Here is a 25,061-nt window from a genome sequence, read left to right as displayed (position 1 = left end):
TCATAATCCCCATCTGTGTCCACTCTCAAATATTCCTGCTTTCTGTTTCATGTTAATGAACCACACGTTCACTCAACAGTCATTCATTGAGCAGCCACACTGTGGACCAACAGGAAACAGAACAGAAGGCAAAATCTCTGCCTTCAGAGAACTTAATATTCTAGAGGATGTAGAAAGATTTAAATATATATATATATATATATATATAAACAAGAAATTTAAATTGCAAATAAGAAATGTTTCCTGCTATAGGGGGAAAAGGGGAGGACTGAAGTAGGGATGGGGCGTGGCTACAGCTCCACTCCGTGTAGGGGTGCAGGAAAGACCTCTGTAAGAAAGTGTTGTAAAGTGTTGTAAAAGGTGAAAAAATACTGCTTAGGGAAATGCTAACCACTCCTCAACTACATTAATGTGCTGCAAAATGAATCAAGGTGCATCCCAAATATTGAACCCTCAGCCCTCAAAGCAGTCACCTTTAGCTGCAACAAAACCTTTGACTTACTACTATCCTGAGCAAATATTCTCATTTTCCATGTGTGCCATGATGTGGGAAAGTCTGGGAACACTATTTTTTTTAAGATTTTTTAATTAATTAATTTATTTGACAGACGGAGACCACAAGTGGGCAGAGAAGCAGGTAGAGAGAGGAGGGGGAAGCAGGCTCCCTGCTGAGCAGAGAGCCGATCAGGACCCTGGGATCATGACCTGGGCCCAGGCAGAGGCTTTAACCCACTGAGCCACCCAGGTGCCCCCGGGAACACTATTCTACTGAAGAAACTGCAGGCAATGACATGTCACTGGTAATAGGGTCTGAATCTTCCCAGTGTCCACAAACTGGAAGAGCTGAAAATCTCTTATCAGGACTCCATAAGCTAGTCGTTCTCGACAGAGGAGACCGGAGACGTCTTTGGTTGTCACAACTGGGCAAATGCTATTGACATCTAATGGGTAAAGGCGGGGAGGCGTCAAAACACACTACAGTCACAGCACAGCCCACCAGAATAAACCCTCATCTGACCCTAAATGTCCACAGTGCTGAGGTTGAGAGACTGTTCTAAGATGAGGAACATCTAAGATGTGGGTTCTGGCTATAGGATTTCCATTCCCTGGACCCTCTACTACCAGCATCTGCTTTGACCCACTTCTGGCCACTGCTGAGAGCCATGACCCCTATCAGGGAGTTCTTGCCAAATGCCACACACCCTGCTTGGAAGCCTTGGAGTGGGGCATTCTGTTTGCACAGAGCGCTCTCAGAAATAAATTCCTGTGAATTGGGGGGGTTTCTGAGACCAGGCAGAGTGCAAGGAGGGAGACACCATGCTTCTGATCTCTTGCACCATGGGGACAAGAAGATACGCTCTGTCATGTCTAGTTCTAATTCTTCTTGCCCTCAATGCGTGGAAGACCATGAGTACCACCCATAGCCCTATTTTATATTGTCCCCTTTCCTTCCAGGCTCTCTTCTCTTACCTCTTTCCATCGCTGTTTTCCCCACAAAATCTCCAACTGTATGCTTGAATGCCGCCTCCTACTCTAATATTACATAATTCTTTCTCATCTTTTTTGCTAAAGTAATTAATGTGACTAAACTTATATGCGATTTTATTGAGGAGAATTCCCTTCCTACGAGTCTGTCGCTGTTGGTTCATACCCTCCTTCCCAGGTGAAATCTGAAGCCAGGCCCTGGACATGGAGGGCAGAGAGAGATCAAATAAGCAAAGAGAACATACACAGGGGCTGTGCTCAGCAGCTGCAAAGTGAGTAGCTCTCCACAGCCACGCGCAAAATCTTAACCTGGGTTCAGTCACGTATACCACGCAGGTGTTCCCAGAACAGCTTCTGGGAGTGGGAAAGGCAAGTTGAATGTGCTCCAAGGCAAGAATGGGTACGGAGCGCCCGAGTGCCAAGGTCAAGCCCGTGGGTCAACCCACAGTCATGTCCTCTTAACAACAGCCTCCAACATTCCACTGGCTCTTATAATTTCTTCCCCAGTGTGCGCTGAGAAGTCAGCAAGGGGGTTCATGAGGATGGAGGTGGCTCATTTTCTGGCTCTCTGGCTGAGCTGGCCAAAAATGCCACTGGAAGAATGCAGGTACAAGGAAGAGGAAAACACAGACTGAGACAAATATTCCCAAAATCAGCGACGATGTCTTCCAGCCAAAGCCCTATGATCCAAAGCACTGATTTCTTCAAACCTCGAGGCTGGGGATCAGATGTTTCCGGGCGTTTACTTGTATCCTTACGTGACTTAATAAGGATGATATATTAGCAGACTGACTCACTGAGTGTGAACACACAACATTCTGCTTGGAAAATGGTACAAGTACCTCCTTGTGAGACATAATGATGTCTAAGGCCAGCCTGTTTGGAGGACAACCCTTCTCTTTAGAGCCACTGCGGTACTCAGTAAGGGCAGGCTTTGTTGCTATCATTTGAGGCTTGCTGCATGAATTTAGGAAAGGTTTCTCTCTATGCCGTAATGCTCTCCAGGTCAATGGAGGGGACACAGGATCGTACCAGTGGAAAACAGAATGTGTCCACCTACCCTTGAGAAGAAGGAGATTGGCAGTTTAAGAGCTTGACCTGGTTGTACGTACCACAAACGCTGGTCAGGGAGACAGCACTGCCAGGCAGGAGGAGACAGGCCGAGGGAGAGAGATGCCAGACCAGGACTCCCACCTTTTCTTCAACACCAGGGGTACAGATGGCCCATCTCCAACTCCCTAAGGATTTGTTGTGACCCCCTCTAGATGTCCAGGGTCTCACATGCCAGCGAGATCCCTGCAGGCTAGAGTAATCCAATCTATACAGGAGAGTCTGGATCCCACGGGGGACCATGAAGGACCGGGCGTGCATAATGTGGCTCATTTTCTCTGCCTCCTCCTGGGTCAGAGCAACACTGTGGCTCCTGTATCCTGCAACAGCACAAACCACACCTGGAAACTTTCCTGGGTCTTCTGTGGGAAGCTGGCAGCTACTCAGTAAGCTCAGAGAGCCTGTATTCTCTGTCATGAGCATTTCCTGACTTGGGGGCTCCCCGCTAGCTGGGGGTGTTGTTGCTGTGTTTTTGTTTTCCTTTGCGTTACGAGCTGGAAGCCATGGAACATGTTATCTGTTTCCCCGTCAATCCCCACGACACCTCCCGTCCCTTCTCCTCACTTTCCCAGGGATCCTCTTGGCTGCAGTGCACTGTGCGCAGTTCTCAAGCCAGCACATCAAAGCAGCAAGCGTATCCATGCAGAGGTCCACAAGCATGTGACATCTGGGCCACCCCTCTCCACACAGACCTCTTTTTTTTTTATTTAAACTATTTTTTTTATTTTATTTATTTATTTGACAGACAGAGATCACAAGTAGGCAGAGAGGCAGGCAGAGAGAGAAGAAGGGAAGCAGGCTCCCTGCTGTGCAGAGAGCCCATGCGGGGCTGATCCCAGGACCCTGAGATCATGACCTGAGCTGAAGGCAGAGGCTTAACCCACTGAGCCACCCAGGCGCCCACTAATCACCTCTTGAGTCTAGATCAGTGTCTATAAAATGACCCTCACTGCTATACAGGGCTCTTGTGAGGATCAAAATGCCTTGGAAATCATCAGGTGTGCTATCAACAGAAAGTATTAAACACGTTATCAGGAGTTGTGTTGTCACATTGCTTTTCAAGCTCCGAGTCAGGCTCCCAGCTCAGCCTTCTTCTCCCTCTCCCACTCCCCTTGGTTGTGATCCCTCTCTTGCTGTCTCTCTCTCTCTCTGTGTCAAAAAATTAATAAATAATCTTGAAAAAAAAAAGAAGGAATAAGTATGGTGGCAAAGTTCTGAGGAGATAAGAAAGTGCAGAAGCAAAAGAAATAGATACAGGGTTAACTTTTTTTTTTTTTTTAAAAAAAGCCAGTACTGTCTACTACCTGCTAGGCACTGTTCTCAGCATCGTGTTTGATATGTAATTCCAACTTCACAATCACTCTCTGATGTACCCAGTATGGTTAATCCCATTTTTTAAAATGAGGAGACAGAGGTGTGAAGAATTCGGAAGCTTCCCAAGGTCCAGTGGATGAGGAGGCAAAATTTGAAGCCCAGCATTCTAGCATCAATCTCTACCTAACTTCCCTCTGTTACTTAGCTATGGGAAAGAAAGAGTCTTCTTTGGAGACTTTAGATAATGGTAAGAGGCTTCATGCAGAAAGAGAGATGTGTTTAAAAGAAGAATGTATGTGAGAGCAGAGAGCAGGTAAGAAAAATGGGGCAGAGAAAGCAGGAAAGGCCGAAGTTAGGGGTTTTGGGGAGACCCTCAGGCAAATTCACCTCTGAGACCTGTGGGCATCACCAGGTAGTAATTGTCCCTTTCTTGCGGAAAGCATAGGGGATTGACAGACTCTGGGCTGTGCTGCTAACACGGCAATAGGCCTTTCCCAAAATTCAAACCACACTGGAGAAGGAGGAAAGGTAACATCTACAAAATTTTTGCTTAAAGCTTCTTTGAAGATGATGTTGCCTTATTTCCTTCCTAGAGTACAGAAAGAAAAGAGCCCTTCAGTATTCCAAAAGAGCTAGCAGACTTATGACTGGATAGTATCATAAGAGCCAAGATTCTTATCTACATGATCACAATGAAAGGGTCAGAGAACCTCTACCCTCAGCTTCAATCTGGCCATGCCCACAGGCTCTCTCTCATACAAGGCAAATGCTCTCACTCTGTTAGATGCCCCAATCACAAGAGAGGCTACAGGAGCTTAGAGCCCAGATTCGTGGAGCTCCTCCCAGAAATGGGCACAGTGAAGAATCCCAACTTCATGCAGTGAATTAGGAGTATTGCAAATCAGTAACCAAATACTGTTCGCCTTGTACTTAGTGACGAAGAAACAGGGAAATCCTGCTGACAAGCCTCAGACTCTTGGTCCCCTGATATTTTTGTCTAATTACAATAAAAGAAATATAAGATCGAGGATAGAAAGTGGAATCAGCTTTCAGTTTTAGTCTGTGTTAGGAGAATCAGACCAGGTTGAATGTTAAAAAGGCATGACAGTGTTTATGGGAGTAATAAAAGCTAAAGCCACAGGGTAGCCCTGGTGCCTCAGTCTGTTAAGCGTCTGCTTTGGCTCAGGTCATAATCCCAAGGTCCTGAGTTTGAGCCAAGCCCCACGTAGGACTCCCTGCTCAGTGGAAAGCTTGCTTCTCCCTCTCCCTCTCTCTTTCCCCCAGCCCCCCTTGTGCTCTTGTTCTCTCTCTCATATAAAAAGAATTGTTAAAAAAATAAATAAATAAAACAAACCTGAAGCTACAGAAGCTACAGAGATCAGGTGAGACTGATTTCTCAAGCATCTTCAAAGAAGTCTGTATTTTATCCTACAATAGGGAGCGAATGGAATCTTTTAAAAACAGGTCAGTGCATGATGGATTTTGGTTTAGGATGGTAACAAGTGACAGAAAGGGGCTAGGTGGCAAGGAAATTATTACAAGAGTACTTATTTCTCATGAAAAATGTGCCTGGAAAATATGCTGTGAGTATACTCTACTTCTTAAAATTGTATTCCTTAATTTTCTACAATTTAGGGAAAGCCAGAATGCTGTGTATCAATATGATAAGTTCTAGACCAAAATAAATGTCTACCAAAAAAAATTAAGAATCGGGCCTATGGTAAATAGGTTCAGCTTCCTATGCTTTTTTTATTCCTGGACTCATTAAAAGGCATAATTGATGCTACATGGCAAATCAAGATCAACAATTAATGTGTTTCCAGAGTAATTATACTTCTGGGTTAGAGGATGAGGAATGGGAAACTATGAAAATAAGGTTAGACTCAAGCTAACAAGATTGTAAAGGACAAATACTATAAGAAGACACAGATAGCATCTACGAGATTCATGGCTAAGATCCTGAGCATTCTGGTGAAAGATCGTCTTGGATGTCCTGCATTTTTTTTTTTTTTTTTTCTCTTTAACGTGTCTCCTGTACACTTGCCTCTCCTCTGACGGCTTAGCAGTAGCGGTGCGATGCCCCCTTTTCACGTACAGTAACGACAATCAGGCACAGGGTGGCAGCAAAGTTTAAAGAGTGAGTACTGTTTCTGCATTATTTTAAAAATGTTTTAAAAAAAAAAGTTAGAGATAAGGAAAAGAGAAAAAGAGGAATAAATAATTAAGGAAACTTAAAACAAGAAGATACCAAACTGAGGTAGCTAGAACACACGGTCCTTATCTGTGGGCAGAATTACATTCACAATGCAGGACAGCGCTGGCTGGTGGGCTAGGAGCAGTTCTTGCAATCTGTGTATTCTACAAGAAAGATTACAATTTTTGTTTTCTGTCAGTGAAATGTGACTTTAAGCCTTAGCGCCATTGGACTACAGGAAATTCATCCCAGATATCCTGGGGAACTAATGCAGGATGGAGATGTTGGGTCCTCTGGGGCTGCGGTCACCCCTTGATAGCCTACATGACCCTTCCCTACTCTGTGGCCTCCTTGTCCTTCGTAGGGATCCGACTCTTTGACAAAGATTTGTAATGTCTTTCTCTGGTTTTGGTGTTAGGGTAATGCCAGCCTCATAGAATGGGTTAGGAAGTGTTCCTCCTGTTTCTACCTCCTGGAAGAGAGAGTAGAGAATTGCACAAATGTTGGGTAGAATTCACCAATGAAACCATTTGGTTCTCGTGCTTTCTGTTTTGGAAGGTTATTAATTGCTGCTTCAAATTCTTTAATAGATATAAACCTATTCAGATGATAAATTTCTTCAAATGAGAGTTTTGGTAGATTGTATCTTTAAAAGAATTGGTCCAAAAAAAAAAAAAAAAAAGAATTGGTCCATTTCAGGTAAGTTATTAAATTTATGGGCATGAAGTTGTTCATAGTATTCCTTTAATTACCTTTCTAGTTCCCATAGAATCGGCTGTAATGTTGCCTCTTTCATTTCTGATATTAGCAATTTGTGTCTACTTTTTTTTTTTGCCCCCGTGATTAACCTGATTCAAATTTTATCAATTTTATTGATCTTCTGATTTTTTTTCTATAGATTTCTTGCTTTTAATTTCATTTATTTCTGCTCTAATTTTTATCATTTCCTTCCTTCTACTTACTTTGGATTTAATTTCCTTTTCTTTTTCAAGTTTCCTAAGGTGGAAGAATACATTATCGATTTTAGATGTTTCTTTTTTTCTAACACACACGTTCAGTGCTATAAAATTCCGTCTAAGCACTGCAAGGACGGAAAAGGCCTGGGGAGTTAGCACTGTCTGTGACTGTGAGGGTTTTGTGCTATATGTTGAAATTACATAATTTCAGTATAGGATTATGAGCCATTCTAAAAGATAACAAGATTTAGCTCTTTATTCTTCCACACTTCTTTTTCTCCTACCTTACTGAAAGTTTAATTTCCTATAATCCAATATCACCTTTTATTAAGCATATGATGTGTATCTGTTTTAGCCTCCTATGTTCTTTTTTCATTATAGAAACTTCTACTCCTGAAATTTCCAAGTTTCCTTGCTATTGAATGTTAGCATTTTTTCTTTCTTACTAACTTGCTATCATTTTTTGGGCTAGTGTTCAGAACTAGCAATAACCTGAATACAATGTACATGTAGTCTTGCTAATCAAATGATCCTAGATCTTGATCTTGAAAATGTACAGGGACAATGGGAATGCCTGGCCACAAATAAACTATTCGTATCTGAGATCTGTCTAGAATCAAGGTAATAAGAAAATATTTTTTCCACAAGTGATTGAAAATATTCTACCCTTGATTAGCCACCAAAAACAGACAAACAAGATACCTGAAGGGGTATCTTTAATTAAGTATCTTCTAAGATGACCTTGGGCTGAGTGCTTTAGCAACTATCATTATCACTGCCATCCTTGGCTTTGACAGCAAGAGGATTTAATTGCCCATTGTGTAATAAGATGATTACACATCAGTTTTTTAAAGTAAAGAAACAGAGGAAAAAGTAGTTGAATAGGAAAAATTGTTCTAATGTTTAAAAGCATGGGGTGCTTGGGTGGCTCAGTGGATTAAGCCTCTGCCTTTGGCTCAGGTCATGATATCAGGGTCCTGGGATTGAGCCCCACATCAGGCTCTCTGCTCAACAGGGAACCTGCTTCTCCCTCTCTCTGTCTGCCTGCCTCTCTGCCTACTTGTGATCTCTGTCTGTTAAATAAATAAATAAAATCTTTTTAAAAATTTAAGAATTTAAAAGCAAAAGCATAATATTACACATGTGCAGAGGTAAGTAAGACCGCTTTGTCAGTTCTCTGTTTCTGTGTCCACAAACTGATGCCTGATAAGTTAAATCCAATCTAAATCAAAATGTCAGTCTTATAACCAATTCAAAAATTTCCCCTACATTTCTCTCAGTTCTGATCCTTGTTTCCGCAGATCAGCAGTGCAGAGGTGAGGCAGCCCTCCAGTCTCAGGATACAGGGGACTGGAAGAAAAGGCAAAGTCCTCGCTGGTACTGAGGTTACCGGGTGGTGATTCTGTGTGGAAGATATCTGTCATGGTTGTCTGATGTTTCAGCCTGACTAGGCAACAGTCCCCAGTTATTTAATTAAAACATTAACCTTAGATGTTGCTATAGGGTATTTTAGATAGATAATTAAAGTCTATAACCAATTGACTTTAAATAAGAGAGATGATAGATAATCCTGGTGGGCTTGATTCAATCAGTTCAAAGGCCTGAAGAGCAGACTGGATGCTTCTCAGATGAAGAAACTGCCCCAGTGGACCCCAGCTTCAGCCCTGCGGAGGAGTTCTAGCCTGCCTTTCCCCGCAGCCTGCCCTATGGATTTTGGACTTGCCAAGTCTGCTGCACAGTTGCACAAACCAATTCCTTGCAATAATCTCTTCATGTAAACCTACTGGTTCTGTTTCTCTTGTTGGATTGGATATAATACCAATACTAGTTATCTTTCACGGGCCCTTCTATAGGTTTTAGCAGTTCCTACATGCAGAGAGATACACTCTTGAGGAATTTCTGCCCTGCATCATTCCGTGATACAGGTGATATGCTCTCTAGAAGGCCTCTTAGAGCCTCTTATGGCTTTACCTTAGCTCTCAACTTACGGTGAAACATTCCACAAGACTTCTTCCTTCTGGAGTCCCTTTGGCTGGCAGGACGTCCTGTTGGATAAAGCCCTTTGTAGGTAACTCAAATCCCATTACCTTCTTCCACTTCCTCTGGGCTCGGGGAGCTCATATAGGCACTCAACAAACAGTGAAACTGCAGCTTGTGTCCCTGCCAGCTCTTCCTCCTTACCTCATCTTTAGGGGCAATCTCTACACATTTTTCTACAACCATCAGACCTCTCGAAAGCAGAATTCAGAGAGAAGTTTCTATGCCCTCCAAAGTAGGGAACTTGGGTCAAGTTCTTCTAAGCCCTCTGTTGTTCTCCAGGCAGCTTCAAATCTACAAGTTTCCAGGGCTGAGCAACAGAGAACCAGGGAGTTCGACTCTGTTTCCAACTCCAGGAAGAAGCCCCCCGCTCTGTCCCAGCTGCCCTCTAGCTTTTCCTCTCACTTAGCTTGGTTGTGGGAGCACAGATACCCCAGCCATCTCTCCATCTACAAATTCCTGCAAAGGGCTTGCCTGTAATCGGTCTTTAATTTCCCCTAATGAGCTCTTAGTGATTGTCCCTAAACCCAGTATGGAGTCGGTCTGAGGACTACCTTTAGAACATAGGACTTCTTGTCACCTACTACTCCCAGCGTTAGCTTTCAGCCAAAATTTCAAGATCACAGGATGAGGTCTTTCTCTAATATTCTACGGCTCTCATCACTAAGCTTTTGCACTCTCAGGAAAAGCTATTATTCATAGGTAAGCTTCTATGTAGAATTTTGTATCTTTATAGAGCATCCCAGGCTGTTCCAGACTTTCAACAATGTTTTCCACTTGTGGCTGTTTCTGAGTCTAGGGATATTTGATGAGTTCATGAGTCAGTGACTATCTGTCCCACTGTACAGTGGTTCTTAAAGCCTCCTGGATGAATCTTCAAACGCATAATCGTTGACTCATCCATGTCTCACAGGCAGATGCACCAATTTTCCACACTCTTGTCACAACCATGCCGAGTTCAGTTAGTTCTGATCCTTCCGTAATTCTGCATTTCATTAGAAGTCAATTGTCTAACCAATTAAGTTGTCTAACTAATTTGATCTCAGAATGGAGAATGAAAGATTTCAAATGCTATGAAACCCAGAACTGATTAAAAAACTATAAATTTGTGGGGCGCCTGGGTGGCTCAGTGGGTTAAAGCTTCTGCCTTCAGCTCATGTCATGATCTCAGGGTCCTGGGATCGAGCCCCGAATCGGGCTCTCTGCTCAGCAGGGAGCCTGCTTCCCCAACCCCTCTCTCTCTGCCTGCCTCTCTGCCTACTTGTGATCTCTGTCTGTCAAATAAATAAATAAATCTTTTTTTAAATAAATAAATACATACATACATACATACATACATACATACAAACTATAAATTTGAGATATAAAAATCCCAAATTTCTAACCAGGAAAAAAAATCCCATCATATATAAGAAAAAAAATGACCAACTAAGACAAAATATTTTCAATTTTTATCACACTCAAAAGGCTAATTTATTTAGTATATAAAGAACATTTTTTCTTACCAATTATTGAGGAAAAGCTCGCTCATCCAAAGTTTTTTTAAAGCCTTTATTTTTTTAATTTTAGAGCACATGAAGGGGAGGGGGAGGTACAGGCAGAGGGAGAAGCAGACTTCCCACTGAGCAGGGAGCCTGATGTGGGACTCAATGTGTGACTCGATCCCAGGACCCCAAGATAATGACCTGAGCCTAAGGGAGACACTTAACCAACTGAGCCACTCAGGCATCCCCCTCATCCATTTTCTTTTTAAAGGATAAAGGTTGTGTCAGTTCACAGAAAAGGAAATGGCCCTTAAGCATGTGAAAAGATGCTCTCTATAGTTCTTAATAAGAGAAATACAAATTAAAGCCATAATGGGAAAATATTTTTTACCTATCTAATTAGCAGAGATCAAAACGTTTGATGAAAAAATGCATTGGTGAAGAAATTCTTATACATTGCTGGTGGAAAGACAAATCTGAAGATTTACACAAAGCAATTTGGCAGGTCTACAAAAAGCATGTAGTTATGCCTGTATGAAATATAGTCATTGCTGCATTGTTTGTAAAGACAAAAAAGAGGAAATGATCTATAACTTCCATTAATAGAAGACTAGGTTAGAGGCACCTAGAAGACTAGCTTGGGGTTGCCTTCGGCTCAAGTCATGATCCCAGGGTCCTGAGGGCAGGCTCCCTGCTGAGCAGGGATCCTGCTTCTCCCTCTCCCTCTGCCACTCCTCCTGCTTGTGCTCTCTTGCTCTCTCCCTCAAATAAATAAAACATTTTTAAAAAATAGAAGACTAGCTAAATAGTTATATCCATAAAAGAGAATTCTATCCAACCATTAAAAAGAAAGAAGCAGCTCTTATGAGTATAATCATAAAAAGATAAGAGATAGGGGCGCCTGGGTGGCTCAGTGGGTTAAAACCTCTGCCTTCGGCTGGGTTCATGGTCTCAGGGTCCTGGGATCGAGCCCTGCATCGCATTCTCTGCTCCTCGGGGAGCCTGCTTCCCCTCTCTCTCTGCCTGCCTCTCTGTCCTATCTCTCTCAATCTGTCAAATAAATAAATAAATAAAGTCTTTTTAAAAAAAAGATATGAGATAGATTGTTAATGGGGGGATTGACATATTGATCTCTCTCAATCTGTCAAATAAATAAATAAATAAAGTCTTTTTTAAAAAAAGATATGAGATAGATTGTTAATGGGGGGAGTAAAGTTCAGAGCAGCACGTGTACTATGCTATAGTTCAGGGGTGTGTGTGTGTGAGCGCGCACACACATACTCATGTAAGTAAATGCTGTGTATGAAAAGATTATATCTGGAAAGGAACACGAAAAGGAATAAAACTGAGTGAGTCAGCAATCAGAGGTGGGAACAGACTGTTTTCACAGACACATCCCTTTGTCGCTTTTGCATTTTAAACTGTGAACATACACATTGGCAAAACATAGTAAGTAATAATTTCAAAGAAGTAACACATAAAGAGAATCACAGACTTGACAAGAGTTTTGAAGGAACTACACAAGTGGATGTCATAGAGACCAAGAGATTGGCTATTTTAGATGGAATGATCTTATAGGATGGGTAAACCTAGGCTGGGAGAAGTTAAGCATTTTGCCTCAAGTCGCACAGTAATTATTTTAAAAAGGATTTGAATATAGGTTTGTCTTATTAACTCCAGCACTGTTGTTCTTCCCAATATGTTCCCACAGCTCCCAGGTAGGGACAAGGTATTGTCTAAAAATATACACATAACATACGGCCATACAGAGAGCCAGTGTAACCAACAGGTTTCAGGAAAGTGTTTGAACATTGTATACCCATCACAGTAAGCAGCAATTAGATGTTCCTAGTCGCACAGGGTCTCGCAGTAAGGAAGACCTAAGGAAAAAAAACAGAAAAAAACTGGGCGCCTGGGTGGCTTAGTTGGGTAAGTGCCTGCCTTCAGCTCAGGTCATGATCCTGGGGTCCCAGAATGGAGTCCTGCACTGGACTGGGCTCTCTGCTCAGCAGAGAGTCTACTTCTCCCTCTGGCCTTCCACCATCTCATGCTCTTTCTCTCTCTCTCTCTTAAATAAACAAATACTTAAAAAATAATAATAAAATAATAATTAAAAAAAAAAAAACAGAAAGAACTAAGGGGAAAACAAAAACAAACAAAAAACCTTCTCCTGGTTCTGACCAGGGAATCTACAGAACACATTCTACCAGCCTGTGGAGAGACAGCACATACATCACAGCTGGTTTGGGGCCACGCTGGTAAGAGCAGAACAGGCCACATCAGATCTCTTAGCCCAGAAAGGCCACCACCTTCGTCTTGGCATCCATTAGGAATCTGGAGGGAAGTCCCTGACTCTGTAGTCATGTGACGAAGTGCGCCGCCATTTTAAAATGAGGGAGGATCTGTTCTGAGGGGGTGGGTGGGGAGAAGAAGAAAACGCAACATTTGATAGTGGATTCTTAAAAGAGGGAGTGGTGGGGGTAGAGGGAGAGGAAAAGGTACATTAAGCAATCCCAAGCACCATGAAGCAATGGGACCACCGTCTAAACTTGCATTCCCACTGGAGCCAAACCAAACTAATCCTCCAGCTGGGAAGAGCTGTGCAGAAGCCCAGAGTCCGGGTGAACAAGAGCACCATGGAGCCCGAGGACCTCCTCACCCCTCACGGACGTTCTAGCTTGACGATTTTGTTGGAGGGTAAAGACTGGTTGCTTTTTGTCCATTATTTTTGTTGTTCGGGCAAAAGATAAAAACATTCTCATTTTATAAGGTCTATTCCACAGAAAGAAAGCAAACATAAGGTGATACATTTAATCATTTCAATACCAATAGATATTTGAGTTGTTTGTAATTTTTCCCATTGGAGAAATGTAATAACGTTCTTTGTACATAAATCTTGGCGCAGGCATGCAAACATCCCTTTCAAATCCATTGCGGGCATTATCAGCTTACTGACCGGGCTGGAAGCAGGAAGAGTGATCTGGTGTGAGGCACCATTAGTGTCCTGTCTGAGTTGGCAGGAAATGCTCACACCTATCCTGGGTACCTGTGCCCACTCTTGTCCCAGTCCTGATCTGGGCCTCCCTGATCAGCCACCCTCTTGCTGCTCCTGCAGACAAATCCTCTACCCCTCGGGTGTGCTCACTGAACTCCAGTCACGCTAAAAACACGTTACATTATAGTATTCACCTGTGTGCAGAACGTTCCCACATTTCTTTATCTTAACCGCCCACAACAGTTTTTTCGTTTTGTTTTTAAAGATTTTATTTATTTATTTATTTGAGATACACAGAGTGAGAGAGAGAAAGAGAGAGAGAGAGGGACAAGCAGACTCCCTGCTGAACAAGGAGCTCGATGTGGGACTCGATCCCAGGGCCCTGGGATCATGACCTGAGCTGAAGGCAGATGCTTAAAGACTGAGCCACCCAGGTGTCCCATTGGGAAAAAATTTGGAAAATGTATGCATAATCCCAGGTAGGGGATTCAAAGTAGAAAACCAGAATCCACAATTTGCGGGGGAGGAGTGGCAGTGGAGAATGAGAGATTTGACCTTATTAAAACTTAAAATACATGAATGGAAAAAAAATCTCCATGACATTAGAAAAACACACAAATAATAGAAAGAAAACATCAGTAACACATATAACTAACAAAAATTTATTCCAAGTATACACAGTGCCTACAGATCGGTAAGAAAGGAAAAAAAACAAAACCAAAAAAACAAAAACGCTGAGAGAATAAATAGCCAAGGGATATGTATGAAAAGGTAAATCAAAGGAAATACAAATTACAAATTAACTTGAGAAGATGCTCAAAGATATTAGCAGCTAGAAAAACACAATCCCTATCAAAACACCAACAGATTTTTCAAAGAAATAGAACAAACAATCCTAAAATGTGTATGGAACCACAAAAGACCCCAACTAGCCAAAGCAGTCTTGAAAAGGAAAAACAAAACTGGAGGTATCACAATTCGAGATTTCAAGAATCCCTACAAAGCTGTAGTGATCCAAACAGTGCAGTACTAGCACAAAACAGATGTATGAATCAATGGAATGGAAGATAGCACCCAGAAATAAGCCCACAGTTATATGGTCAACGAATCTTTGACAAAGGAGGCCGGAATATGCAAGAGGGAAAAAGTTCCCTCAACCCAATGGTAGTCGAGCTAGGGCTAAGCACTTATTTCTTTCCAGGACTTTCTAGTTCTTAAATTTTATGCTTGTATTTGATTATAGATATGAGTGACATTTCATGGTTTCAAAAGTCCTTGATGCTCTGAGAAGTGTAGAGTCTAGTGAAAATTACATCGCCATAAAAGAAATGTGTTTTGGGGGCACCTGGGTGGCTCAGTGGGTTAAAGTCTCTGCCTTCAGCTCAGGTCATGATCTCAGGGTCCTGGGATCGAGCCCCACATCGGGCTCTCTGCTCAGCAGGGAGCCTGCTTCCCCCCCCCCTCTGCCTGCCTCTCTGCCTACTTGTGATCTCTCTCCGTCAAATAAATAAATAAAATCTTTTTTAAAAAATGTGTTTTGTTTTTGTTTCCTTTTTAAAAGTTGTACTATTATTGGTTCTACACTCCCTAGAATACTACTGCTTTGTGAAAGTCCAACTGGATGCAGCGCCCTCCTTGTATTTAGTACATTTGTAAGCCTGGGTCTCTTACTACTTGATATGTTTGCATTAGTTAAGAGAGAAACTTGGTAGCTTGGTAGCTCAGTTAGAGGGAAGGGGTAATCTGCTGCTAGATGGGTCTGAACTGAGCCATACTCCTCTGGGTAAGAGTTGGAAAACATAACCTCTGTACATTAAAAAAAAAAATTAGTGGAACATCACATAGTAGGCAGCCATTAAATTATTTAAAAAGTTAATTTATGGGGTGCCTGGGTGGCTCAGTGGGTTAAAGCCTCTGCCTTCGGCTCGGGTCATGATATCAGGGTCCTGGACTTGAGCCCCGCATCCTGCTCTCTGCTCAGCGGGGAGCCTGCTTCCCTCTCTCTCTGCCTGCCTCTCTGCCTACTTGTGATCTCTGTCAAATAAATAAATAAAATCTTTTAAAAAAAAGTTAATTTATGAAGAAAGACCTGTACAGATTGGGAAAAAAAGATTTTCACGGAGATAACTGTATGATCAAGAGAGTTAACTTTTTATTTTTGCTTTACTAGTGCTACAAACTTGCCAGGGGTAACTTGTTTGGTTCAGGAAAACTGTGGTTTTCTTTCCTAGGATTTGTTGCTAAATGCCAAAAGACATTTTTGAACTGTACATTTGATCAGATTGTTGGCTTTTTCTGTTTTCCTTCTTTTGAAAACCCTGACTAAAAACATCTGAAATTTTTTTTTTAAATGGTGTTGGGAAAACTAGTCGAAAGTATGCAAAAGAGTGAAAATGGACCACTTTCTTGCACCAGACACAAAGATAAACTCAAACTTTATTTCACTAGGCAAGGGAGAAGAATTTGAGTTAGTAACTGACCCTGGCTCCTAATGAGTAAGTCCAGGGAACAAATAAATAGCTAGGAGATTGGGGCGCCTGGGTGGCTCAGTGGGTTAAAGCCTCTGCTTTCGGCTCAGGTCATGATCCCAGGGTCCTAGGTTCGAGCCCCGCATCGGGCTCTCTGCTCAGCAGGGAGCCTGCTTCCCCTCCTCTCTCTCTGCCTGCCTCTCTGCCTATTTGTGATCTCTGTCTGTCAAATAAATAAATAAGATCTTTAAAAAAAAATAACTAAGAGATCAGTGATTTCTAATGTAACATCCCGAAGGGAGGAAGAGCAGGGAAGAACTAGATCCAATTCTGATGAGAGGTGGTGAGAAATCCTTGCAAAAAGACTGAAACTTCATCACAGAGAAGAATTGCCCACAAGCTACCTGCTCAGGGGAGAGCTTGGGAGGGCACCGTCCTCCTCTGCTTCTCTTTGAATAAGTAACTGAGATTGTGCACTCAGTAGCAGCAAAGCCAGGGCCCAGGTGGAATCAGGATCATTACATCCTTAACCTAGCCGGAATCGCTAACATCACATTTGTAATCAACAGACACCCTCCCACCCCAGAGCCAACAGTAAGAGATCATAAGCAGACAGGAGTTTGTTTCTACCACTTCCTTCTCTAAACATTACATCCAAACCAAACTGCCTCTTTGCCTTTTTAGAGGCAGCTACTGAACGCATACATGGATGGGGTCAGGAAGGATTAGAAAATACTGTATTTCTTGCCCTTAACTCCTGTAATCAATTCATGGGCTAACAGAAAAAACTAGAATAAGATTTTTTTAATTTTTTATTCATCCATTCTTTTATTTAATATTCACTGATACAAGCACTATTTTAAGTGGGGGTCAGGATATAACAATAGATAAGATAGAGTTCATGTTCCTCAAAAAAACAAACAAACAAAAAAAAAAGAACTAGGAAAAATGGCCAACAGACACATGAAAAAGTGCTCAACATCACTCGACATCAGGGAAATACAAATAAAAACCAGAGTGAGATACCACCTCACACCAGTCAGAATGGCTAAAATTAACAGGTCAAGAAATGCAGATGCTGGTGAGGATGCAGAGAAAGGGGAACCCTCCTACACAGTTGGTGGGAATGCAAGCTGGTGCAGCCACTCTGGAAAACAGCACTCTGGAAAACAGGTTCCTCAAAAAGTTGAAAATAGAGCTACCCTACGACCCAGCAATCGCACTATGGGGTATTTATCCTAAAGATACAAATGTAGTGATCTGAAGAGGCACGTGCACCCGAATATTTATAGCAGCAATGTCCACAATAGCCAAACTATGGAAAGATGTCCATCAACAGATGAATGGATAAAGAAGAAGTGGTGTGTATATACAATGGAATACTATGCAGCCATCAAAAAATGAAATCTTGCCATCTGCAACAACGTGGATTGAACTAGAGGGTATTATGCTAAGCAAAATAAGTCAATCAGAGAGTGTCAATTATCATATGATCTCACTGATTTGAGGAATTTGAGAAACAAGACAGAGGATCAGAGAGGAAGGGATAGAAAAATGAAACAAGATGAAACCAGAGAGGGAAGCAAACCTTAAGAGACTCTTGGTCTCAGGAAACAAACTGAGGGTTGCTGGAGTGGAGGGGGGTGGGAGGGATGGGGTGGCTGAGTTATCAACATTGGGGAGGGTATGTGCTACGGTGAGTGCTGTGAACTGTGTAAGACTGATGAATCACGGACCTGTGTCCCTGAAACATATAATACACTATATGTTAATTTTTTTAAAAACTGAGAGAAAGGTAAGAGATTGTAATCCAGCATCATCAGCAGTACAGTACAGAATGATGGTCCCCTTCAGTATTCTCTCCTACGTCTTTTAAACAGCACCTTCCCTCCCTATCTATCTCCAAACCCTACTTTTTAAAAATATTTTATTTATTTATCAGATAGAGTGAGAGTGAGAGTGAGTGAGCACAAGCAAGGGAGCGGCAGGCAGAGGGAGAAGCAGGCTCCCCACTGAGCAGGGGGCCCGATGTAGGACTCGATGCCAGGACCCTGGGATCATGACCTGAGCCGAAGGCAGACACTTAACCGACTGAGCCACCCAGGCATCCCTCTCCAAACCCTACTTAAGAGAAATAACCAAGTTTTTCTCATTTTTGAGGCATTCATGCCTAAAATAATTTGGGAATCAAGCACATAAATGGCTTCTGTAAACTTTCCTCAGATTGACCACTATTGTGAAATTAACCTGCAAATCACACATCCACAACATGGAAAAGATATGGTCATATATCAGTTTATTCAACCACATCTATGCACGCCTAGAAAAATTAAATTCAGCCAAGGCCAGGTCTTTAAGTGGTGAAGAGCTGAGAAGCAGAAAGCACCACCCTGTTCTCATCCTCTTTCTACAACTTAGGTTCTCACTATTAGCATTATCCTTTAGAATATAGCTTTCTTCGTGAAGGGCCACCATTAGGATAAAAATATATTATGAGGAATAAGTAACATGCCAACTTCCTAGCACACATCAAAAACACCTATGGGGGGGGGGCCTGGGTGGCTCAGTGGGTTAAAGCCTCTGCCTTCAGCTCAGGTCAAGATCTCAGGGTCCTGGGATCAAGCCTTGCATCAGGTTCTTTGCTTGGCAGGGAGCCTGCTTCCCCCTCTCTCTCTGCCTGCCTCTCTGCCTGCTTGTGATCTCTGTTTGTCTGTCAAATAAATGAAGTCTAAAAAACAACAACAAAAAAAAAAAAAAACACCTATAACACATGAGCAATAGTATATACCTGTGCAGATTTCGTCAGTTCGGACCATAACATAGAGGAAAGGTACACTTTTGACAGAAATGGTGGGAATGGGGAATGAAGGAGGCAGCATAAGTCACTACAGTAAGAAGTACTACAAAAAAATTTGTATTTCCCAAATGATCCTAGATCTGATCTTTAAACTGTTAGGATAATATCTAAATGTTCTCAAGGAGAGTCCAGCAACAAATCTTCAGTTCCCAGGGAAGCTGCACTAATCTTACATCGAATGCTATGTCCTAGAAGGTTCAGCATTCACCAAATACATGCTCATGGTCATCTGAGCACCCAGAGGCCTGCTCCCTCTTGTGAGGGAGCCTTACCACAGATCTGACTCCCTCAAAGTCTGACCTTCTTACAGATCCACGGTAAAGAAACTTCACAGCTAGAGGCTTGGAGACCGTTTCCATTGATGGCTCCACACTTCTGGATCAAGTTGTTTAAAATGATGCTGTAAGAAATCAGGAAAGTCAATCACTTAAGGTAACATGAGAGCAAAGTAGCTGCAAGGCATGGAAGAGTTAAAAACCGGGCAGTTCTTTCTCCCTATTCAGGCCCCACTTCTCTCAGCTCCCAGAACATTAGCCTCTCTTTTTATCGTTGTTGTCGGGGGTTTTTTTGTTGTTGGTTTTGGTTTTTTGGTTTTTTTAGTTTGGGGGGACTGGCTCTTATCCACTATTCATTTCCTCTCCTGTTCTCTAGTTCCTTTCCTTACCCTTTCCTCTCCTCACCGTCTGTTAACCTTGACCTATTTCCCCATCACATACTTTCTCTTCTCCTTTTCTCTTTTTTCCCCATTGTTTTGAACCCCCTTACCTTGAGATGTTTAGGGGTGACCCATCTCCCCACCTCCAGCCAGCTTTGTTCCTCAGACCAATCCAGTAAAAATCATCTTTGAGGAACTGTTTAACCAGGCTCTAGGGAGAGATTGAAGATGATGGAAAAAGGTAAGAAAATGTAGGAAACCAAAGAAGTGATTCAGTGTCATGATCAATAATTATTCTTTACACCCCCTCTCATTACCATTATTATAGACTGAATATTTATTTCTCTCCAAAATTCATATATTGAAGCTCTAACTTATAACATGATGGTACCTGGGCATATGGCCTTTGGAAGGTTATTAGTTTTAGACAAGGTCATGAGGCCCTCACTAATGATGAGATTAGTGTCCTTGTAAGAAGAGGTCCCAGTGCACTCTCCCTCTATCAGGAAAGGACACAATTAGAGGGCAGCTGTCTGCAAGCCACAAACAAGATCCTCACCAGAGACGTAACCCATCAACATTTTGATCTTGGACTTCCCAGCCTCCAAAACTGTGAGACATCAGTGTCTGTGGTTTAAGCCACCCAGTGATATTCTGGCAAGCATTTCAAGCTGACTAAACCACCACCTAGTCCAAATAACTAATCCCTCTTTTAAACTCTAATTCTAGAGTTACACTGCAGAGTGCAACATTTCCTATAATTCAACTTAATATGGATAATTGCATTCTATAGCATGAAAGACATTATACTCTGCCTTCCACTGTAACTTCCTCGGTTAGATGAAGTACTTAATAGGTATTCAAATAACTTTTACAGAAGAAAAGCTTAATACCACTATGGAAGCAGTCATCTTTCTCATTATCATTTAATACAAAATTTATTATTAAGCTTGTATCAATATACTTGCTTTTTTCCCACTACACTCCCATTTTTCAAGTTCTCATCAATCTTGCATATGACAAGTAAAATAAAAACAGTTCTTAAGGAAACAAGCATAAGACAAAATTAAGTTGGTCCCGTGCTACCACTAGAACAGTGATAACAGATTCTTTGCTCTCTACAGTCTGACATTCAAATGAAGGAGTTATACTCTGAGGTAATTGCCTCAATAAGTGGCATAAAATAAAGGATAAATCCCAGAAGATTAATTATATTGTAGGATTTGGTGTTAATGTAATGAATAGACTTTGCAATAAACATCTTCAGCTTTGAAAATTTCTTTTGTTACAGAGACTTTTCTTGTGATGCTGAATTTTCAGTTTGATGTTAATGTTAACAAGTAACGTGTTTCTTCGTGAGCAAGAAGGATAAAATTGTAAGTCTGAAGACCAATCTATTGATGGGAAACAGTTACATATAACATAAGAAACTCACATCCAAATCTGCAAAGAAGTCAAATTATCACTCTTCGCAGATGATATGATACTTTGTGTGGAAAACCCAAAAGACTCCACTCCAAATCTGCTAGAATTTGTACAGGAATTCAGTCAAGTGTCAGGATATAAAATCAATGCACAGAAATCAGTTGCATTTCTTTACACCAAAAACAAGACAGAAAAAAGAGAAATTAAGGAGTCAATCCCATTTACAATTGCACCCAAAACCATAAGATACCTAGGAATATACCTAATCAAAGAGGCAAAGAATCTATATTCAGAAAACTATGAAGTACTCATGAAAGAAATTGAGGAAGACACAAAGAAATGGAAAAATGTTCCATGCTCATGGATTGGAAGAACAAATATTATGAAAATGTCTATGCTACCTAAAGCAATCTACACGTTTAATGCAATCCCTATCAAAATCCCATCCGTTTTTTGTTGTTTTTTTTTTTTTCAAAGAAATGGAACAAATAATCCTAAAATGTATATGGAACCAGAAAAGACCTCATATAAGGAGAGGAATATTAAAAAAGAAAGCCAAAGTTGATGGCATCACAATTCCAGACTTCATGCTCTATTACAAAGCTGTCATCATCAAGACAGTACGGTACTGGCACAGAAACAGACACATAGGTCAATGGAACAGAATAGAGAGCCCAGAAACAGACCCTCAACTCTATGGTCAACTAATCTTCAACAAAGCAGGAATGAATGTCCAATGGGAAAAAGACAGTCTCTTCAAAAAGTGGTGTTGGGGAAATTGGACAGCCACATGCAGAAAAATGAAACTGGAACATTTCCTTACACCACACATGAAAATAGACTCAAAAAAGGGAGGCCTGGGTGGCTCAGTGGGTTAAGCCACTGCCTTCAGCTCAGTTCCTCGGGTCATGGGATAGAGTCCTGCATCGGGCTCCCTGCTCGGCAGGGAACCTGCTTCTCTCGCTGCCTCTGCCTGCCTCTCTGCCTGCTTGTGTGTACTCGCTTGCTCTCTCTCTCTTTCTCTGGCAAATAAGTAAAATCTTAAAAAAAAAAAAGAAAAAGAAAAAAAAAAAAGAAGAAAATAGACTCAAAATGGATGAAGGACCTCAATGTGAGAAAGGAATCCATCAAAATCCTTGAGAACACAGGTAGCAATCTCTTCGACCTCACCCATAGCAACTTCTTCCTAGAAACATCACCAAAGGCAAGGGAAGCAAGAGCAAAAATGAACTATTGGGACTTCATCATGATCAAAAGCTTTTGCACAGCAAACAGTTAACAAAACCAAAAGACAACTGACAGAATGGGAGAAGATATTTGCAAACAACACATCAGATAAAGGGGTAGTATCCAAAATCTATAAGAACTTATCAAACTCAACACCCAAAGGACAAATAATCCAATCAAGAAGTAGGCAGAGGACATGAACAGACACTTCTGCGAAGAAGACATTCAGATGGCCAACAGACACATGAAAAAGTGCTCAACATCACTCGACATCAGGGAAATACAAATCAAAACCACAATGAGATACCACCTCATACCAGTCAGAATGACTAAAATTAACAAGTCAGGAAATGCAGATGCTGGTGAGGATGCAGAGAAAAAGGAACCCTCCTACACTGTTGGTGGGAATGCAAGCTGGTGCAACCACTATGGAAAACTCCATGGAGGTGCCTCAAAAATTGAAAATAGAGCTACCCTACAACCCAGCAATTGCACTACTGGGTATTTACCCTAAAGGTATAAATGTAGTGATCCGAAGGGGCACGTGCACCTGAATGTTTATAGCAACAATGTCCACAATAGCCAAACTATGGAAAGAAACCTAGATGTCCATCAACAGATGAATGGATAAAGAAGTGGTATATATATACAATGGAATACTATGCAACCATCAAAAGAAATGAAATCTTGCCATTTGCGATGACGTGGATGGAACTAGAGGGTATTATGCTTAGCGAAATAAGTCAATCAGAGAAAGACAATTATCATATGATCTTCCTGATATGAGAAGCTGAGAAACAACGTGGGGGGTTTGGGGGGTAGGAAAAGAATAAGTGAAACAAGATGGGATCAGAGGGAGACAAACCATAAGAGACTCCTAATCTCACAAAACAAACTGAGGTTGCCAGGGGGAGGTGGGTAGGGAGAGGGTGGTGGGGTTATGGACATGGGGGAAGGTATGTGCTATGGTGAGTGCTATGAAGTGTGTAAACCTGGTGATTTACAGACCTGTATCCCTGGGGCTAATAATACATTATATGTTAATAAAAAAATAAAAAATTTAAAAAAAACATAAGGAGCTCAGTTTGTATGTGTTTCAGAGCATAAGTGAATATTTAAAGGTATTAATGTGTATCTTTTTTTAGATTATTTATTTATTTATTTATTTGACAGACTGAGAGGTCACAAGTAGGCAGAGAGGCAGGCAGAGGGAAAGGGGGGAGCAGGCTCCCTGCTGAGCAGAGAGCCTGATGTGGGGCTCGATCTCAGGAGCTTGAGATCATGACCTGAGCTGAAGGCAGAGGCTTAACCCACTGAGCCACCCAGGCACCCCTAAAGGTATTCATATGTATCTTAACAGATACTAAAGATCCTGGATTACAAGTGGTGGGCAAGCAAACATGTGAGCAGGAGCATTTGTGGACATTTGATAACTGATGTCCCTGTGTGTCCAGCAAATACTATATGTATACTTAATGAGATAATGTCCTGCATCTTCTCAACACTCTACTTCTTATTCTTAATCCTCAAAGTCACAGCAAATCCCTTGTGAAAAAAAAAAATAAAAACCAATAAGAAAGCATCCAAATTATATCTCCATTCCTTCAATTTTGCTACCAGGATTCTTGTGTGTTAATGGTTTTGTTTGGTCGCTTGGTTGGTTTGGTTTTCTCTGAGTTGGAGTTTGACCTGATAGATGTTAAACAAAAAGGCCACAACTTGTTCCTGTGATCATGCACTTCCTGACTATTTGTCTCAAGCTTCCTTCCTACATTAATGCTCTGAGATAACCAGCGACTTCATCTGGCAGTGGCCATCACAAAAGCATCATATTCTCAAATTCAGTGAACTTGCCTTGATCTCTCTCCTCACTTTATAGACTTCTGTTTGGAGGAATAGAAACTCAAAAAGAGCAATTATTCCACAGCAATTTGGTGGCAGGACTTGGACTAGAACCCAAGGTCTTGCCCTAATACCCAACACCTTGGCATGTCCTCTACTGAGATAGTCCATCTCTTTGCAACCTATCTCTCTCTTAAACTATGCTTTCTCAGAGTACCGGACTGGCTCACCTGGTATAGCATGAGACTCTTGATCTCAGGGTTGTAAGTTTGAGTCCTCTGCTGGGTGTACATATTACTTAAAAAATAAAATAAAATAGTACTTCACTAGCCCTGAAAAAGATCATGAGACTCCTAGGATGTGTCAAGAAACATGCACATTTGGCTAAGAGACCAAATTCTCTTTGATGAAAGACACCAAGAAGACAACTTAAGTTTGTATTATAACATTAGATTTCAGTATTATTTACTGGGTCCCAGTATTGCCACAGAACAGGCTGATGTATGAATAAGGTCTACTAAAGCGAATACATCGCATTTGTTTCTCATTACAACCAAGTTCAGATATCCTAAAACCTGGGCTGGGTGAGGAAGACCCCACACGGTAAAGTACAAACTTCAGAACGAGAGGGTGAAAAGAAGCCACATCAGAGAAGATAGGAAGTGTGGGGACATAATTCTGGAAAGAAAAGAAATGCAGGTGCTTCAGATGGGAGGGAGTTTTGACCTTGGAAAGAGAGAAAGAGAAGAGAAAGAAAGCAGTGCAGGGAACTGCACAAGACAAACACCTCCCCAAAACCACTGACTGAGAAAACAAGAGCAGCTGATTATCACCTGTTTTTACAAGCCAGGGAGCCCAAAGTCTGAAGCTTCAGAAGTCCATTAGCCACAGCCCAGTGCAGCCTGCTGGTCACAGCAGTGCTTCCGTGGGGAAGGAAAGCAGAGACCTGGGACCAGACAGCATGGTTTGAGGATCCCCTAGGTTGCACTGGAAGAGAGAGTTCCCCTTCTTG

General features: G+C 41.7%; 1 protein-coding gene across 1 annotated transcript in view; it reads right to left on the bottom strand.

The window, feature by feature from the left end:
- Positions 1-25,061, bottom strand: part of KLRG1 (killer cell lectin like receptor G1) — a 71,239-nt gene that overhangs the window by 5,786 nt on the left and 40,392 nt on the right. Inside the window, exons 4-5 of the mRNA XM_032854937.1 lie at positions 19,666-19,766; positions 19,201-19,300 (exon numbers count right to left, since the gene is read on the bottom strand). Of these exons, the coding sequence (XP_032710828.1) occupies positions 19,201-19,300; positions 19,666-19,766 (201 nt within the window). The remainder of the gene's footprint in view (positions 1-19,200; positions 19,301-19,665; positions 19,767-25,061) is intronic.

The sequence above is a fragment of the Lontra canadensis genome, unplaced genomic scaffold (assembly GCF_010015895.1).
Source record: "Lontra canadensis isolate GAN:19392208 unplaced genomic scaffold, GSC_riverotter_1.0 scaffold9, whole genome shotgun sequence".
In the NCBI taxonomy this organism is placed as follows: domain Eukaryota; kingdom Metazoa; phylum Chordata; class Mammalia; order Carnivora; family Mustelidae; genus Lontra; species Lontra canadensis.
Note: the sequence above shows the minus strand (reverse complement) of the source record. Positions and strands in the feature narration are given on the sequence as shown.